The sequence below is a fragment of the Emydura macquarii genome, unplaced genomic scaffold (assembly GCF_026122565.2).
Source record: "Emydura macquarii macquarii isolate MOO-44397 ecotype Brisbane River unplaced genomic scaffold, CSIRO-AGI_Emac_v2 contig_2768, whole genome shotgun sequence".
In the NCBI taxonomy this organism is placed as follows: Eukaryota; Metazoa; Chordata; order Testudines; family Chelidae; genus Emydura; species Emydura macquarii.
In genome coordinates, this window is record NW_027132905.1 from 40570394 (window position 1) to 40588965 (window position 18572).

The 18572-nt window shown below is 42.7% G+C and overlaps 1 protein-coding gene across 3 annotated transcripts in view; it reads right to left on the minus strand.

Moving 5' to 3' along the window:
- Positions 1 to 5590: 5590 nt before the first annotated feature.
- Positions 5591 to 18572, minus strand: part of SKI (SKI proto-oncogene) — a 141640-nt gene continuing 128658 nt past the window's right edge. Inside the window, exons 4-7 of one of the 3 annotated variants that reach the window (XM_067567161.1) lie at positions 16071 to 16333; positions 14967 to 15268; positions 11934 to 12164; positions 5591 to 8309 (exon numbers count right to left, since the gene is read on the minus strand). In XM_067567161.1, the coding sequence (XP_067423262.1) occupies positions 8121 to 8309; positions 11934 to 12164; positions 14967 to 15268; positions 16071 to 16333 (985 nt within the window). In that variant the 3' untranslated portion in view covers positions 5591 to 8120. Of the gene's footprint in view, positions 8310 to 8340; positions 11000 to 11933; positions 12165 to 14966; positions 15269 to 16064; positions 16334 to 18572 lie in introns of those variants that run through there. The other 2 variants (XM_067567160.1, XM_067567162.1) reach the window with 2 other exon arrangements.

The window sequence follows — 18572 nt, forward strand, 5'->3', positions numbered from 1 at the left end:
ACCTGGGCTCTGAGGCTTGGTGCCACAGGTATTTTATTGCAATGTTTAGATGTATCTTTAGCCATGTACAAAGACCCCACTGAAATGAACTCGTCCTCTCAGGGTGCATCTACACTGCAAATAACAAATCAAACCCAGCAGCAGTGAGTCTCTGAGCCCAGGTCAATTAACTCAGGCTGGTGCTATGGGGCTGCAAATAGCAGTGTAGGCATGCCCTCTCAGGCTGGAGCCTGGTCTATGCCCCGCCACCCTTGCCATTTCAGAGCCCAGGCTGCAGCCTGAATGTCTACGCTGCTGTTCTTAGTTCCGTAGCATCAGCCCCAAGAGCCTGCAGCAGTTGACCCAGACTCTGAGACTTGTTGCTGCCGGGCTCTTAGTTCGCAGTGTAGACATCAGCCTGGGCTGGGGGAGACCTGATTTGATTCTCTGCCACAGACTTCCTGTGTGACCCTGGGCAAATCACTTAGTCCATCACTGGGCCTCATTTCCTTCTGTAAAATGGGGATTTCAAAGCACTTTAGAAGATGAGGAAAGTGAGGCACAGCAGGGACGTGCCTTGCCCAGGGTCATCCAGAAGCCAGTAGCTGAAGCGTGACCGGAACGCAGGTCTTCTGAGTCCCAACGCTGTCAGCTAAAGGGATGTCCAGGCACAAACAAGCTTGGAACCTGCTGAGAACCCAGTAGGGCTTGAACTTTCTTTTTTTCAAAAAAAAACAAAACAAAACACGTGATGAGCGTTCACAGCGCCTGCTAGACCCAGGCCATCAGTCTGTCTGGCTATGAGGAGCTGCCTAATTACTTTGCTGCTGCTGTTTAAAGCTGGACTAGAGGGCCTAGGGAAGGAGGAAGACGACCTTCCTAGCAGGACGGGGGTTTCCATTTATAACTCTGCAGAGGGTGCAAGGGCCCAGTCAACAAAGGCCTCGAGTTGGCTGAAGTGGTGGATAGGCACCTAATAGCGCTTAGAAAAATTTCTAAGCGCTGTTTGGTGCCTAGTGTCTTTCGAAGTCAATGGGATTTTGGTGCCGAAAACTTCCTGCTCCCCGCCCTCAAATCCTCTATGGCTCCAAAGTTAAGCAGCTGCAGTGCAAGCTTCTGCCCACTCTCAACCTAGTAAACCCACAGAGAACCTGGGTGTTAGCGGAGCCAGGGCCAGAGCTGAGTTACTCGGATGGGCCCAGAGTAACCCTGGTATTGCCATGGTAGTACTCCTGCCTTATGCTGCTGTGAGCACAGGATGGTCCAATTGGTAGTGTGTGACCTGAGGGGCTTAGCTGGTCAGCTAAAGTTCTTATAACTTAAGTAACCAAAAAAAAACCCTGCTAATGTAGACGGTGGGTGAGCTGGTAATTTCCCCCACACTGCAGGGGCTGTGGAGAGCCATAGCTTTAGCCTCAGGACTGCAAGGTTTGAGTCGTGGGGGCACTCGAACTGAGTCATGATCGGTTGAGCACGTCACTTGGACTGGGCTTTTCAAAGGGGACTGTCAATGGGCATTGACCACCTTTGAAAACACTGTTCGGGAGGGCTACGACATCTTTCTCTGCTACTGAGTTTCACATCTCCCTAAAGAGCACTGACGTCTTTGGGCCTACTGGCAGAAAAAGATATTGTTTAAAGCCATTGCGGGACGGGCGTTCTAATTCCAGAAACCCTATGGCAGCTTGGATGGACACCCCCAGAGCAACTTTGTGCTGGGACAAAGTGATGATATAGTTAAAATTGTGGGAGTGCAGACTGAAGGAACCACTCTCTAGGGTTTCACAAAATCGTTCTCTTAACTATTGATGTTTGCGAACCTAAAAAGACACAAGGACGCTCCAGCTGACAAATAGCTGCTCATTTTCCACCAGCTTAAAAAAAAACCAAAACCTTAGCGTCAACGTCTGGGCAATCTCTAACATAAAAGGCCCTTTGGTGGTAAAGATTTTTGCCTGAACTTTTGAAATAAACACGAAGGCTAACTGTGTGGCAGATACGTTACTGAGGGTCTCAGTATGGGTGGGAGATGGGGGCAGCAGCACTCCGCCTCCCCTTAGTGCTAAAGGCGAGGGCTGATCCGCCCAGCTGTCTCAATCTGGAAATCGATGAGAATCAGCTTTTAATGTAGCAGGACTCTCAAATTGCTTTAACAACAATATACACACACACAGGCGTTACTTCATTTAGCATTGCATGAAAGATGGGTACAGGCAGTGTCCTACTATGGTAGCGACTATGCAGACTTGCCAGGACCCTGGTTTTTTTTAAATCCGCTGAAGGTCCATACACAGTAGACAACCTTCATAGAGTGCCATTTACCTCTGTCAGAAGGGCAAGGCTGCCAGAGCACATTGAGTAGGTGTTTCAGGCCGACATGGAGTCTCTTAATTCACTCTGGGAGGACTATGTTGACAGATGGGGCAGGGCTCTCATTGCATTTCTCCAATCAGCTATTTTAGGCATGGCTGGGGGTTTTTAACTGGAAAAATTCCTTTTCCTAGTCAGCAGTGTGCGCAAAAGGCCCCTTCATCGTTTATTGCGCACATGAAACAGAGCGCCTGGGGAGTTAAAGAGACATGCCCTAGCTTCCCAGGTAGCCATGTCCTTAATGCCCTCTCCCCCTGTCTTGGCCTGCCTGTAAGACATCCTTCTCACCTTATTTTTGCGCTTTATCCTGAGTCTTTTTAATGGGCATGGGGGCAGAGAGTGGCTTCGTGCCACTGGAAAGGGCTGCTCCTTGGCGAGTATCTTGCTCCCTTTTAATTCAATGGGAATTTTTTTGCCATGCTGAGACCAAACTTTGCATCACTCACAGTTAACTGTGAGAAATGGTAACCTTAGTAAATATTCAGCTAGAAGTAAGCTCTCCAGGCAGGAGCGTTGTCAGGTGTTTCCACAGCACCTAGTGTAACAGGGGCCTAACTGGCACTACTCTAATAGAAATTTACCGTAGTGCAGAGGGAGCTTGCATGAGGGAATATGAAGGGAGAGGCTCCTAAGTGGTGAATGGGATTAGATTTTGAGTAGGGGAGGGCTGGTGTGACTATTATTCTGACAGAAACAAGAGGGAAATGAAACCAGGTATTTCCTGATATGCCAGTGTATGGTGCTACTGTGTGTGAGTGAGAGAGAAAGGGAGAGACCGACAAGCCTGAATTATCAAGAGCGACTCCTGCTTTTGGGCACCCAATTCACACCATGTTAAAAGGAGCCTGATTTTCAGTTGGCAGCTGCTCAGCCCTTTCTGAAATTTAGGCCCCCTTTAAGTTAACACGCTGGGTCATTCCAATTGGAGCTAGGTGTCTAATACCTTTGAGGAGCTGGGACTTAGCCACTCTGAGAATTTAGACCATAATGCAGGTACTGAGAGACTCAATTAAGATCGCTTATCTATTTTTTTTTTCTGGACAAACAATTTTATTTTAGGTAATGCGTCTATACACTGTACATTCAGTCACTGTGGTATATAAGCATAGCTATTTTCATACATAATCTCATGAAGTCCTTTATTTTACAATATTATCTGTTTCAGAGGAGGGGATGTGGAAAAGGGGATGTAAAAGGACTGTCAAGGTACACAGCGAAATAGATAAATATGCCAAGCTTTTTTCTTATTTTTTTTAAATCAGGCATTTATAAACAAGAAAGCATACATTAATTACATAAAAATAGTTCTAGAATAGTAGAGTAAGTCATAATATTGTCATTAGCAGCAGCATAGGAGAGACCAGGATAACAAAATGTGCTGAAATGCTATTGGCTATTATAAATGTATAGATCTTTTTCCTCAATTGGAAAAAAAATGTCATTTCTGTGAATTCATTTGATTTTAAAAAACAAAGAACACCCAAAAAACAAAACATCCCTCTAAAACACATGGACCGATGGGGGGAAAATCAACTTCTTTTTAATAATAAAATACTTTACAATGAAAATAAGGACAAATAAAATGCAAATGATAATGAAAAGTTAACTCACTTTGAAAACTTGCAAAAAGTGTTTGTTTTTTGTTTTGTTTTTCCTAACAGACAGCAAAAGTTGTTCTTAGTTAAAAACACAACTCATAAAACAAGACAACTACCAGGTAAGAAAGAGTTTTGAAAAGTAAACACCATATACACTTATAATACAACAGTGTAAAATGAAAAAAAATGTATTTACATGTTGAATTTACTTTTTTATTTTTTTTACATTGGCTAGTTCTGTTTGAAAAGCAGGGTATCATGTATATTAGTTAGCTGCTCCATAGATATGAATGTTATTGCTGTTTTTTCCCTTCGTTAAGTCTTCTTTCAGTATAGAAACAGTGAGTAATTAAACAGAATATACAATTATCTAGGTAATATATTTTTAAGTATAGGGAGAGTCAATAGCCTGTATAAAACACCTCTTCTCCCTTTTAACTTCTTAAAGGAAACTAAATGGCAAATGCAAAGGGAGGGAATGCAATCCTACAGTTCCTAGGCACCCTATTGACTTGGGTGCATATGGATGCAGCCATGATCAAATTAAAAGCAATTCAATCTGTGAGGGATGTAACTATTTTACTTCAGTGCTATGTTGCATACGCAGAAATTACACACAGAACTCCCTCACCACAAACAACCGTCACCGAAGTTTCTGTCACCAGTGTTACCACCATTATCGACAGATGTTTTCTAGAATCAAGTGGCTGTGTGATCTTGAAAATACCCAGATATCCTCTTTCCCCGATACATTGATTTATAATCCCTGAATAGAAGTTTTGAGTTAAAAAGAAAAGGACATGCTCTCTAGCGATGCCAAGATTCTACTGTTTGCTCATCACAAAATTTATTTTGGAAAGACGAAAAAAAATCAAATCCCATTTTACAGACGTCTCCTAACATAGTGCTGGTGTAGTTTGTTCCCATAGTCTTCTTGCATTATTAGGAGTGGGGTTCTTAACCTTATTTTATTGCATCAGGTTAAACCTTAATTTAGAGCGATTTTCTATTAGGTTGTTTCCTCCAACTTAAAATAACTCTACTTAGCGCTTGATTTTAATTTGAAACATAGTAAAGGTGGCAGTCAAAGGATTACACTCAACCGATTTATTGTAACATATCGTGAAAAATCAAAACTTAAAAAACCTAATAGCACGCAGTTTGAATATGGAGAATTTTCCTCCCTGGTGTTTCTTGATAAAGCTATTTGCGATCTTATTTTTTCCTTCCCTGAAAAAATGCAGAATTCATTTGTTTTCGAGAAAAAAGACTTCATACACACAGGAGAAGTTGTCCCGGTGAATAAATATACATGCCACATAAATACAAGGATGAAATATATGATCCACTGCAGGTAAGAAGCGTTGTTTTTCCTGGATGAGACAGTTAGAGACTTCAACATGCTGCAAATTTTTGTTATGTCATAAGGAAAGAGATACATTCAAAGGTTAGACAAAAAAATTAAAATTTCTGCTTCAAAGAAGCCAGGATAGTGAAAAGCAACAGATTTGTTCTATGTGTAATTTCTTGACATGGCAATAGAGCACAGCATATGAGAGACCTTCTAAAATATGCAACACTCAGCTAAAGCTAAATTATTTAGTTTCCCTTAAAGAAATAACTGAAAAATACAGATGTGGAAATCATAAGGCTGAGAACAATTTTATGCATATTGCATAACAAACCCTTTACATAAGACAGTAATAATGCCCATTAATGAATATACATATGGCAGAGATTTTAATTCCATGCATACGATTTTTAATAATTGCAGAAAAATACAAAGAAGCAAAAAAAAAACAAAAACAACCCCCCCCCCAAAACAAAAAAAACCCACATAAAAATACCCCTGCATAAACAATGTTCCTTTTGCATTGCACTTTAGAAGAGATTTGCACCTTAATTCAATCTCCACCATCCCAAACACACAAGGGCTATCCCTCCTCCCCCTGTATAACCGGACAGTTTTCATTTAATGTAATTTACTTGGTATTACAATTTTTGTTTGCTCCCCACAGTTCTGCATTGTCCCAATAATTTGATTCTTGTCATACACCATCTCTTTGTACCTAAAACATATATGAACTTTACTTCCCATTAATGCTCACAGTTACAATGGTTATTATAATGGATTCAAGCAAATAGCTCTTGTTTTAAAAAAAAATTTAAAAATCTTTTATTTCTCTCTAATGCACTGTAAGTAAATACTATAATTTTAGGATTGGCAGCCGCTTTTTGTCAACTGGGAAATAATTTTCAAGCTTACACAGTTTGCATAAATGTCCAAAAAGCAACTAAAGATTACCAGGAATATGCTCCACTGAGAGAATAACTTCTGTTTATAATGATGCACAGGTTACTTTTTTTTTTTTTTTGAAGTTGAAAAAAAAAAGTCAACATTTTCTTTACAAGATGCTGAAAGGAAAAATTAGCTGGAAGGCACATCAGCAGCCCCAGGTCCAATTTTCACCTTATGCCTTTAAACTTGGGTGCACAATGAGATGTGTTTTATTTTTTATTAAATGATTTCCCTTGTTCAGTAAAGCACTGCATCTATTTATGACAAGCACATGGGAAAAGCCCAAATCTCCACATCCTTCCACTTTCTGTCGGTGTGTACAACCATGCAAAGCGAGTGTAAAATACTGCTACTAGTGTACGTTTATGGAAAATCCTGATTTGGTAGCTCTATCCCTGCCTCTGCATTCACTTTGCCTGGGTGTGAATGATGACTTGAGGTGCCAGGCTGTGGAGAATCAGGCGGATGTTCTGATGTCTTTAAAGCACGTTCCAACCTAGAATGATCAACCTGTAAACTTTACAACTGTGGAATAAAATGCAGAGGAAGATTTTGACAAAGTGCAGTTCTTTTAAAAAAAAAAAAAAAAAAAGACAGTGATGTAATGCTGCATTTTTATTCCAGGGCTGCGGCTTGGATCCCAAAATTAAAGTAATTTCTATTTAAAAAAAAAAAAAAGTAGCCTTATTCACAGCAGCAAAATTGTCATTCTTAGTTTTCTGTAGTATCTGGTGTTGCATTCTCCTTGGGCACAGAAATCCTGACAGATGATGCGGAGTAGGTAAATCAATATGGAATTTATGAAAAGATTGTGTAACAAAGATGAGTTCTCTGGAAAACTGAAAGCTGAAGTAAAGTTTTCAGAATGACTTCAAAATGCATCTCTTCTTCTTTTTTTTTTTTTTTGCTTACTTTTCAGCCAACTAAGTTCATTCACTTTCTTTCTTTTCCTTAAACTGAAGTGCTCTTGGATGAAGTGAGTCTTTTGAACACATCAGTTAATGCCAGGTATCTTTAAAAATTATGGCGTGATTTACAAACACTGAAGTCAATAAGGCTGGGTTTATCTCTCCCTAACATACACTCCCCACACATGCACTCCCCTCCATCCTTCTTTCTTCCTGGATTTAGCAGAGGAAAATGAGGATCGTTCATACTAAGAAAAAAAATCAACTTTGAAAAGCACTCTGAAATTCTCAAAGAACCCCATGACAGTGTTAAAACTGTGATGGCTTCCTAAGGGGTGGAAAATTGCTGATGAAATGGCATCATCATCAGAGAGTTTCTATAGTAAGAATACCAAAGCCTGTAACAAGTCATGTAAAATTTGTGCATTAAGGGTTTTATTTATTATTTTGTTTTGCTTTTAAAGGCTTGTTATAAAAAAAAATCTCGTTAATTGTTTTAATACCAAGTCTGTATAATATAATCATTTTAAATAGCTTATAACAAAAAGTTTGGTGGGTTTTTTGTTTTTTTAAATTCCAAAGTGTTTCAGCAAGCACAAGGACAACATAAAAGCACTGCATGGCTGCTTGCTTTATACTCTGGTTTGAGTTGGATGATGCTGCTTGCTTGAAGTTTGCCAGTAGAAAATTTGCTGTGGACTCAAAAGTATTTAGTTTATAAACACTTCGTGTGTTATAGGCACAGTAAGATGTTGTGCTATATGGATTGAAAAAAGAGGCATAAGTCAGTGCTTCTGTTGTAAAGAGTAACATTTGCCCTCCAACTAATAATAAAGTCCATATTTATAGATGTGTGCAGAGATACACACACCCGCTCACGCATACACGTCCACACACACCCCACACATCCTTCCTTACTGTGCATATCTGTCATTCTGTATATGGATTAGATGATGCGGTGTTTGTTTAGTTCTCAATGTCATTTGCTGTGTTCTCACTGCTGGGATGATTGCTTGATTTAGGCCACAGTTGTTCCTGAAGTTCCTTGACCACTTTTTCCAAGTGTTCCCGAGCCTCCCTCTCATGCAGCAGGTCAGCTCGGAGCTGTTCCCTGTCAGCCTCGGCATGCTGAAGCTTAACCTGTAGGTCCTCAATCTACAGCAAAGCAAATGGGGGGGAAGGGGAGGAAAAAAAACCACACCATAGTATTTTGGTTCCATTGGGTCTCTGTGCAGTCAAACAAGGACTAGATAATTTTGGAAAAATAACCTGAGTAGTTTATATAGGCTATGAGATGAGTAATGTAACCTCCTGCTGCAGGGTACTCGAGGATCAATGGCAGGAGCAAGAAGGAATTTCTTCATTCCTACCCCCCTGTACAGTTAGCCATGTGCATGATAGGAGCTGTTCACCTTCTTGGAAGCACTTCACTATTAGAGATAGGTACAAGACATGTTGGACCAATGGTATGGTATGAATCACAGAAGAGTTAGAAGGGGAAAGACTGAGGAGGTCATTTACTGAAGCCCCAAGCTCGTGCAGTTCTTAAACCCATGGATTTTTCAGGTAGCAACATGCAGGAGTATAACTGCCTGCTAAATGGCTGAAGTGACTCATTTCCATGCAGTTTAGATGGGTGATTAGCATGAATCTCCAAAAATGCTTTCTGATGAGCCGGCTGGACCTTCAAGTTTCTCACAGCCCCCCGAAAGGTCAACTGTGATCTCACTTTACACACAGACAAGAATCCCGACACTTTGGATGTTAAACGGAAAGGAGTTTGGGGAAGGGAAGACAATGCTAGTCATGTAATCATGCAGCTGATTTGAAGGGAAGGCATGAGCGGTGTGGGCTGAAGGAGGGAAAACATGAATATTTTAAATTGCCTCTGCCCCCCCCAGCAATGCTCTTTGACAAATTCAGACTGGAAATAAGGCCTACATTTTTAACATGGAGGGTAAACTAATGTGCATTCTCCATGATAGGTAATTTTAAACTGGCAGTTGGTCAAACTCATTTTTTGACCAGAGTGAGCTGAAAGTGGTCGCTGGGCCATAAACTGATGCTGAAAAAGCAGCTGGGCTTCCAGGCACAGGGATGGGGCCAAAGAGTCCATGGCTCCTTACACAAAGGAGGAAGGGTTAGCACCTGACAGGCATGCCTTTTACCAGGAGGTTGGCCCCTAACTTTTAAATTCCTGTTGACAAGCCCAGCCCTGGGTTTATTATGTCTTCTCATGCTTGTTCGCTGCTATTTCTCAGACTAAACCTGGCAAAAGAACTGTGGTTTCTTCAAAAATCATTAACATGTGCGCACACATACTCTCCCTCGCTCTCGTTCTTCCTGTGCAAGTTTGGCAGCTACAATTTAAGGCACAAGGACATATAGTATAAAATTTTCAAAAACACTTAGCAGCGTAAGTCCCAGTGACTTTCTTCAAAATTTTTAGCCTCTTAAGTACCTAAGTCACTTTTGAAAATTTTAACCTTAGGCTCCTAAGTCAATTAGGTGTTTTTGCAAATTTTAGCCTCATGCTAAATCCATGTATCTGAAAACCTCACTACTGGGAGACTATTATGGGAGATGAAAAAAAATACAAGTCAAATTTTATTCCAGAGCAAAATACAAGAGATGACACACCTGCAGCTCAGCAAAGCTTCATCCATCCATAAGTAAAAGGGTTTATTTGATCTGCACTGCCTGTGGCCTTGGTGGTTTTTTGTTTTTTTTTGCTGAAGTGGAAGTCAATTGTAGGTAACACCCAGTGCAACAGAGCTCAAGTCTGGGTATGTTTAGTCTGGACACCTCTTATCAGTGAAACATCCCGTGATGCTAGGGAGGAAGCCCACATCATTTCCTGTTTCTGGTCTCCTGGTTAGGCATGTCTCAGAGCGGTACAATCAGACCACTCCCCTTCCCGTTATTGAGAGCCAAGGTTAGATAAATTTAGGTTGTTGCTTTTTCTTTTTGCCTTTTAAAAGGACTCTTTGAAAGGCTGCAGTTTTAAGTTTTGGTATTTGGGAAGAATGATCTGCAATCCAGGCTCAAATGAGGGGATGTATGTGTAATGACATGCTACATTAGATATGAGCTAATGTGAATACACATATTTTGATCCGTGATCTAATCCTCTAGTAGTTCAAATGCATGCTACTTATATGGTGCTTGCATAGATGTTACATGTATCTCTGCTCTGTGCAGACTGACATCTAGCAAAAATAATTATTCATTCCCCCCAGACAATGCTAAAACAACATGAAACTGGCTGCTTTCCAGGAATTTTCAGGAAGGATGGGCGGGAGGAAGATAGGAAGTTAGTGTGGGGAGAGGGACTCTGGCAGGAAGGCAGCTGCTTGGACAGGGAGTGAAACCTGCCCCATCTCCCTGTTGCCAGAAACTCCCTGTGATCTAGACTCTCTCTGATCCATCTCCCGTATTAACCACTTTTCACCCAGATGCTTGGACTGGGAACCAGTGGGGAAACAGTTTGGCAGAAGGTGGTCAAGGAGGGAGCAGGATCGAATAGGGCTAGATGGCAGAACGGGAGAGGCAGGTGAGGGGAGGGAATTGGGGAGAAGTGCTACTTGGGGGATTTTTGGAGAGGAGCAGGTTGTGAGAGGGTTAACAAGTGGCATGAGGCTTGTTCTTTTATGGGAAGGGAATCAGGGGCCACTGAGGTTGTTTTAGTGATGGGGGAGAAGGGAGGGCAGAGCACTGCAGAGGATTCCTCTTGACTGCTGTTTCTCACGGAAATCCAGGGGCTGCCATTCTGCTCTTAGCTGAGCCTGTTAAGCTGGTCATTTCAGGGGGCTTGGAACAGTGGTTGGCCTTGCATTCCACATGCCCTGCAAGACCAAGACACAACAAGGCGACTTAAGGACATGCAGCCAGAGCTCTTGGGGCCCCGGCTTTTGTTGGTGACTATTTTGTTAGAACAGAATCTGGCTGAGGGGAGGCGGAGAGGGGACGGGGGTTAATGTAAAAGCTCAAAGGGTATAAGAGATGCTTACAGTGAAACACTCCTGCTGCCCCAGAGATTCCACTGGCTCTTCTTAGACCTGCTACTTCGCTCAGTTTGTACCTCACAGCCATCAGCAAAACTCCCTCTCACTGGTGCAGTCCAGTCTTGCAGCCTGACCCACTCCTATTCTTCTGAATCTGCACATGATTGCTAGGGAAATCCTATTACGGAAAGTGACTGAAATCTATGGGACTTTGTCTAATACTCTCACTAAATCAAATCACCCCTGGACAGAGGGACAGCACATGGCCCAAGGGGCTCAACTGGGAGTGTAGCAGTGCCAGGGCCAATGCTGGCCCCCTTCACAGGGTGAATTTTACCCATCAGGAATATCCTTGGCACAGCCTGCAGCTAAAATGTCTGAGTTTAGTTGTGTGGGTGACCTTCCTCACACCTGGGGAGCGTTTACAGAAGGCCTAACTCTGGAGAAGGAAGGATGGGTTTGTGCGTAAGGTGCTGGACTGGAACTCAGGGGAGTTAGGTCCAATTTTCTGCTCTGTCACAGGCTCCCTACATGACCTGGCAAGTCACTTCACCTCTTTATTGCCTCAGCTCCCCGTCTGTAAAATGGAAGAAAATTCTTCCCCATGTCTCAGCGTACCGGGTGGCCTAGATACTACAGAGGGGCCATACAGGTACCTACACAGGCAAAGAATATGTCTACTGGAGTCAAGGGGTGTACAGGCTGAAGAAGGATGGCTGATTAACCCTAAGAAGTGGAGAGCAGGGAAGCTCAACTCTCAAAGGCCTGGCCTTACCTGGGCAGAGTACTTGGCCCGCAGCCTGCCTGCTTCACATCCTTTGTCGCACACCCGGATCTGCCTGGCTTGCTCCAGTTCCCGCTTTAGTCGTATCCGCGACTCATTGGCTTCTTTCATTTTCTTCTCGTTCTCAGCTCTAAGACGTTCAATCTCTTTCCTCAAGTTGCGCTTTGCCTCGGTTGCCTCTCTCAGCTTCTCCTTCTTAGCCACGCGGAGGAACTCCAGCTCCTAGAAGGCACAAGCAATTATAGAAAAATCACAGGAACAGAAGCAGCTCATACAAGATTACAGCAAGAAACGGGGTTCAAAAAAGAATGAGGTAAGTTAATGGAGGTTAGGTCCATCAATGGCTATTAGCCAAGATGATCAGGGATGTAACCCCTTGCTCTGGGTGTCCGTAAACATCTGACAGCTGGAAGCTGGGACTGGACAAAAGGGGATGGATCACTCGATAATTGCCCTGTTCTACTCATTGCCTTTGAAGCATCTGGCATTGGCCACAGTCAGAAGACAGGCTACTGGGCTAGATGGACCATTGGTCTGATGCGGTATGGTTGCTCTTATGTTCTTAATTGATACTGGAAAGGAGAGATGGATCTAAACCAAACCTCCAGATTCAAACACCGCTGCATTTTTGAGTGTTGGGGGAGGGAAGGAGGCTGAAATCTGAACCTAGCTCATAATTTTGCAAATGACCCAATTCTTCTAATGGACCAAGCCAAAATCCTGGGCCCAGAGTACCCTGGGTCCAAGGTGCCCTGAACTCTTTAAAAAGCCAGGCCTGATCCAAATTTTGCATCTTTACTATCAAGCAAAATGGCTGTCACTATCTAAGGCTGAAGAAAGATTAACTGGAATTAACTCTTTTGGTGCATCCACTGCCAGTGCTGAATGCTGCACACTCTGAAAGTTGCTTTCAGCCTGAAGGATCAAATGAGTTAACCTAAATGGTTGTCCTTTATCTGGAGATACGAAGCTGAGGTTGCACAAAGTCAGGACAATGCAGCCTGTGACTGCCACTTGTGAAGGGCAAAGTTGGTCAAGAAAGGCTTTACAGCTGCTGAAATCAAGCAACAACTCCATTGCAACTGGCCAGGAAGATACTTGTGATGAGTGTAAAAATAAGTTACTTATTTTTAATTTCTAACATTAAGCAGTTCTGTTGTACTATCTATGTTTGTGTGCAGCCCATGGAGCGGAATGCTCTGCCACATTTAGTAAACCCCTGCGGTAAAAGCAAAGCTAAATCCAACCTCCATTTCCCCCTGAAAACTTTCCCTTCCTGCCATCTAAGTTCTTAGCATGAACAACTATCATGAAAACTGTCACCCAAGTGAGAGCTGTGAAATTAAATTAAACCAGAAGGAAATTAAAGGGAACAAAAAGACAGGAGAAGGCTAACTGGTAGTTAAAAAAAAAAAAAAAAAAAAAAAAAGTGTGTGTGTGTGTATGTACACTGCCCACATCTATATATCATATGCTTTTCACATTACGAATATTCTAATCTCAATACCATATCTATGTACCAATTACTTACGCTTCTGCTTGCAAAAAATGGCTCTGATCTGGCTTTTTAAAGGGTTAAATTAAATAAACTATGGCACATCACTCCCTGCCCCCAGAAGCTGGACTTCCTCTCTGTCCGAGGCAAACCCTCACAGCAACATGTCTCTGTTAAGTAACACTCAGCAGTCGGGTCATGGGAAATTCACTCCTTTGATAATCTCACTTCCCAGCCAGGCCATTGTTAGCTCAACCCCAACACTGGGGGCGCGCATGCACGTACTCCCTATCTCTGTGGAATAGAAAACTCAGAGCTGCTGAAATGGAAACCAAGGGCCAGACACCATCCTCTCTTCCAGTCTGACACATTCCTTTGCTTGATTAACCCTGTAAAGCTCACCGTGGATTCAGCACCTGCTTTATACATAAATGGGGTTTGCTTTTTTTTTTTTAAAACATAGCTGGCTTCATTGAAACACAAGGAAACCAAGTGGTTTGCCCCTAGGGCATAGAGGGAGTGAGCAGCTCTGGCTGACTGAGAGTGCTAGATCTCCTTCCCCTTGAGAGCTGACCCTGCAACCTGTGATACAGAGGACTACTTTACAGGAGCAGTATATCAGTGTGAGAGATTGGGCTGCAAGACTGGGCCTAATGCTGGAGTCAGTGCCAATAAATTGGGCAGACTTTGGTTCAAATATGAATCTGGTTCATCCGGGCACCCTTCTCCTGCTATGGGGACAGTGATAGAGCACCTAAGTTCTAATATTACATTTTCTTGGTGCAAAGCCTTAGTGCAAACCAATCACATCTATATCTGAGCCAGTGACCCCCCTAACCTGGCATTTATTGGCTAACAGGAACATGTGCCTGCTTTTGGCAAATAGCAAGATGGTCCCTGCTACCTCTGCTCCCAGACCTCTATGCTAAAAATAATGTGGACCTCATTGTTAAAGAAAATATCCCAGCTCCATTGAACTGGGGCTACAATACCACCTAGTTATGCTCCAACTAGTTACCAGCTAGTTCTGCTTCAAATGCAGACTGGACCCTGGTTACTAGCACATAGATGTAGATAGCTGATTATAGACTGGCAATCTCGCCTCCCCAGCATGCTGATGCCATGCCCTGCTGCGATGTGCCTGGGTTGGACAAGGGTGACATTTTACATGCATCCCAACTGCCAAAAGCTCTCAATAGGCCCTTCTTTGGGGAGAGAAATGTGTGAACTTCATCAAAATGAAAACAATTTTAACTCAGCTGGGCCTGGCAAGCTTTTCAAAGGGAAACTGGGAAAATGATTTGGTTTTGGTTAAAAATTTGGGATTCTGTCTTAAGCAGAGGCAGGTGGCATGTGTGAAATGTAGACAAAGCTCCTGTATGCCATGCATTGCTCTTTTCTGTTTCGAACCAGAACTCCAGGGAATACTGCTAACTTTTTGGAAAGACAGATGAATTATTTTCAATGCAAGACTAGCCAACTGATTCCCTTTGGCAGTGGATATGCAGGAAGCTGTCGTCCATCATTACCTGGTGCAAACTGCGTTTAGCCTGCAAGGCAGCATTTAGCTTCTCCTCCTGTTTCACTCTCATTTTAACCACTTCATGGAGGAATTTCTCTTTGGCTTCTTTAGTATCCAGGCCGCTGTCTAGGGCCTGCCTTAGATGCTCCAGTTCAGCTTCCAACCCGCTGCTGTGAGACTCAGCATGGGTTGCAACCTCAAAGGAGTTGCTGACAGTGGCTGGGGTTTGCATTCCAGGTGAGCTCATGTCCTTCGCAGAGCTGGACGAAGTAAAGGATGGGGAGGAGAGTGAGGACAGGGATGAGGTGACTGAAAATGAAAAAAGAAAGGAATTAAAAACCCCAAAAGTGAACAAACAGTTGTACTTTGCATTCACAGCAACCTCACTTCGAATGGGATGAGACCCTTTGAAAACATGGAGCAACTCAATGAATAATGTTGCAAACAGGAGAAAGGAAAGAAACGTTTTATGCCCTGATACTTGATGTACGATGAAAATACAAATTTGAGCACTGCACAGGGCTGCAAGGCTCCCACCAAAGCCAGTGGGAATTTTGTGGGAGTTTTGTCTGAGCAGGGACTTGGGATTTAGCCCACTGAGCTCATGCCTGCATGCAAATGATCTGAACTCTCCATCTGGAGAACATTTCCAGTGTTTTGGGGAAGAACTGGATAGGGAAATTCTGCTAGTCTCTGTGGGTGAAATTCAGCTTGCATATGTAAGTCCCAGGACAGAATTTTTTTGCACCAGAGGATCAGCCAGCGCAGCATCACAACTGTTTGATGTATGTTATACTCATTTGCATGGGCATTCACCATTTTAATGCAAGTGTGAGGTTTTGTGGGGGCAGCCAATGCATGTGCTTTTCTGTGGGTGCACACTTGGGTGCCCTCCAGTGAAAATTTCACCCCTGACTTATGCCACCATTTCTCTGTTTTTCACTATTTCAGTCATTTATTTAAGTCTGGGATTTTCCAAGAGGCCATGGGGAGTTAGGTATCTAGATCACATTAGGCACTCAACTCCCATTAAACTTCCACTGGAAGTTTGACTTCCAAGCCCAAAATTATTTAAGGAAAAAAAAAATAAATGCAGATAACTCACACTTACATTCCTCCCGGGTTTCTACTTCAATCTCTGCTTCTGACTCTTTGTCCTCTTCGGTAGCAGTGACGGTGGCCATTGCTTCCGGGACTGCTGAGTTGTCTGCAGGCAGCTTTCTTTTCCGTGGCTGGACTGGGCTGCTCAGCGGCTCACTGCTCCGTGACACGACTGTGGCACATGGGGAATTGCTTACAATCTTCTGCTGAGCAGGAGGTGCAAGAGCCACGTTGGGGGCCACAGCATTCTCGAAACTTTTGTAGGAATAAAAACTGTTTGGAAAGGGAGAGATGAAGGAAAAAGGGAAAACTTCAGTCCTGCCCCTGCCTTCACAATGCCTCCTATTCAGCCTATTGTACTGAGAAAAGCTAGATCCTCCATTGGTGTAACACAATGCAACTGCATTGATTTCAACCCTGTTTTACACTAGCTGAGGATTTGGCCCTGTGAGCTCCACCCATTAAGTGTTCCATGCTCTTCTAAAGGCACAGAGGATTTACACAGGTAACCTCCACTTAGTTCAACAGGAATTAGGAATTAAATACTGTGAACGCAGAAGGTACCAGACCCTCAAGTCTCCCATACATTAAATGCTGTTTCCATATTTCTGTTTCTGGTGCTTTTTTGATTCTTCCAAGATATGGTGCTTTTCCATTTACCTACCCACAAATGCCTTGCAAATTTTGAGATTGCACAGCCTGGGGAATGCCAACAACATTCTGTACTGTATAATTAATTTTTCCACATTGCATGTATGTGTGTGTGTGTATATATTATATTACATTCAATGAAGTATGTTAAAGAACATAGATTGCAATGTCAAGCACTCAAAAGGTAGGAAAGGCCAGAATTAAGGTTGCCCGTGTAGCCTTAATTCAGCTTCATTGCACATATGTAGCGTGAGACAATCTTTAATTATACGTTAAAGTCTCCAGTGAGCATGTGCAAACTAAAATTTTTCTGAGGCTTATAATTGCCAAATGTGGATGAATTTTCACAGGGACAGCAAGACACATGCTCGAAACCAGGGTGACTCCCCAACCAAATTCTAAGCACTTTTTTCAAGTGCTAGAGTGTATTAACAAAATGGTTGTAAGAATTTTTTTTAACAGGAGCAAAACAGTGTATTTCCCCCAATCTCTTCTCAGAAGCTTCCTAACCGTTTCAGCTGAAACTTGTACAAAAAATTCAGTCTGAGGCAGACAACTGGCATGAAAGTTTTCAACCTGTGCAGTTAAAGTTTGGCAAGATTATAAACAACTGAAAACAGGGACTTACAATGGAAAGCATCAGGCAACCTCAAGTATGGGCAGCACTATCACCACTGCCTAGACAAGAACTGATTCTGATCACGCTTGCACCAGTATAAATCAGGAGTAATTATTGAAGTCACACGATGGAGTTACACTAGTATAAAAACCTAATGTGAGAGCAGAATCAGGCCCATAACAGCAACTTTCCAACAATGGTTGTCAAAGCCTTGGCTGTATAATTTGTAGATGCAAAAGCAAGCGTACATGTACAAAGTGGGGTACACATGCAAATAGAGTATACATTTATACACAGCGTGCACAAGCACAGATTGCAGTCACAACTTCAACAGTTTTTTTCCAAATCTGGACCTCCAGGTGTCCATGGAGATTTCCATATGCAGACCCTATTGCAGTTACAGCCAAACGAACATTCATATACTGTATAGACATGCATGCAGAATCACGTGGATCTAAACACCTTTGTACAAGTACAGACCCTTTTACATTCCAAAAAAATGAAAGAGCTGTACAGAAGGGAGATAAATACAATTTAAATAAAAATCTAAGCAGCCAGGTTGGAATGATGGATAAGGCATTGGGGGGATCTGCAGAAAGGAGTGCGGGCGGCAGTGCTAAGAAATGCTGTTGAAACCTCTCCAGAAGTAACCAGGAGTGGGATGGGGGTCCTGGGAGACATAAAAATCATGGACTGATACAGGAGGACAGAGTGTTTAAAGCCAGAAGGATGGGAGCAATGGGTAGGATACTGGAGACCTGGGGTCCAATCCCAACTGTGCCACTGATGTGCTGCGCCTTTGTTTCCCCTCCCACTTTTTGTTTTTCTCATCTATTCAGATGATGGGCTCTTTGGGGCAGGGATTCTTCTCTGTGGCTATTCAGCGCCAAGCATAATGGGGCTCCAATCTCTGTGCTGCTGTAATAATAATAATTACCAAGAAAGCAGCCATAGGCATATGGCTTTGGAAGCCAACTCCATTAATTCCCATAACAACTGGAAGCCCTGTTAAATCCTGAAATACTAACTCGTACATTCAATAAAATGGGTTTGAAGTAGACTGATTGACTGAACAGTGTTTGTTAGGAAGTACAGAATCAAGACGTTCAGAAGCACAAGTCAAACATGCCATGAGCCAGAGTTTGAGTGTTACTAGGGACAGCTATCTCAGTATATTTCAACAGCGAATGCCAAAGGGATAAGATTTTAGAGACAGTAAATTTAACAGATGACTACTATACA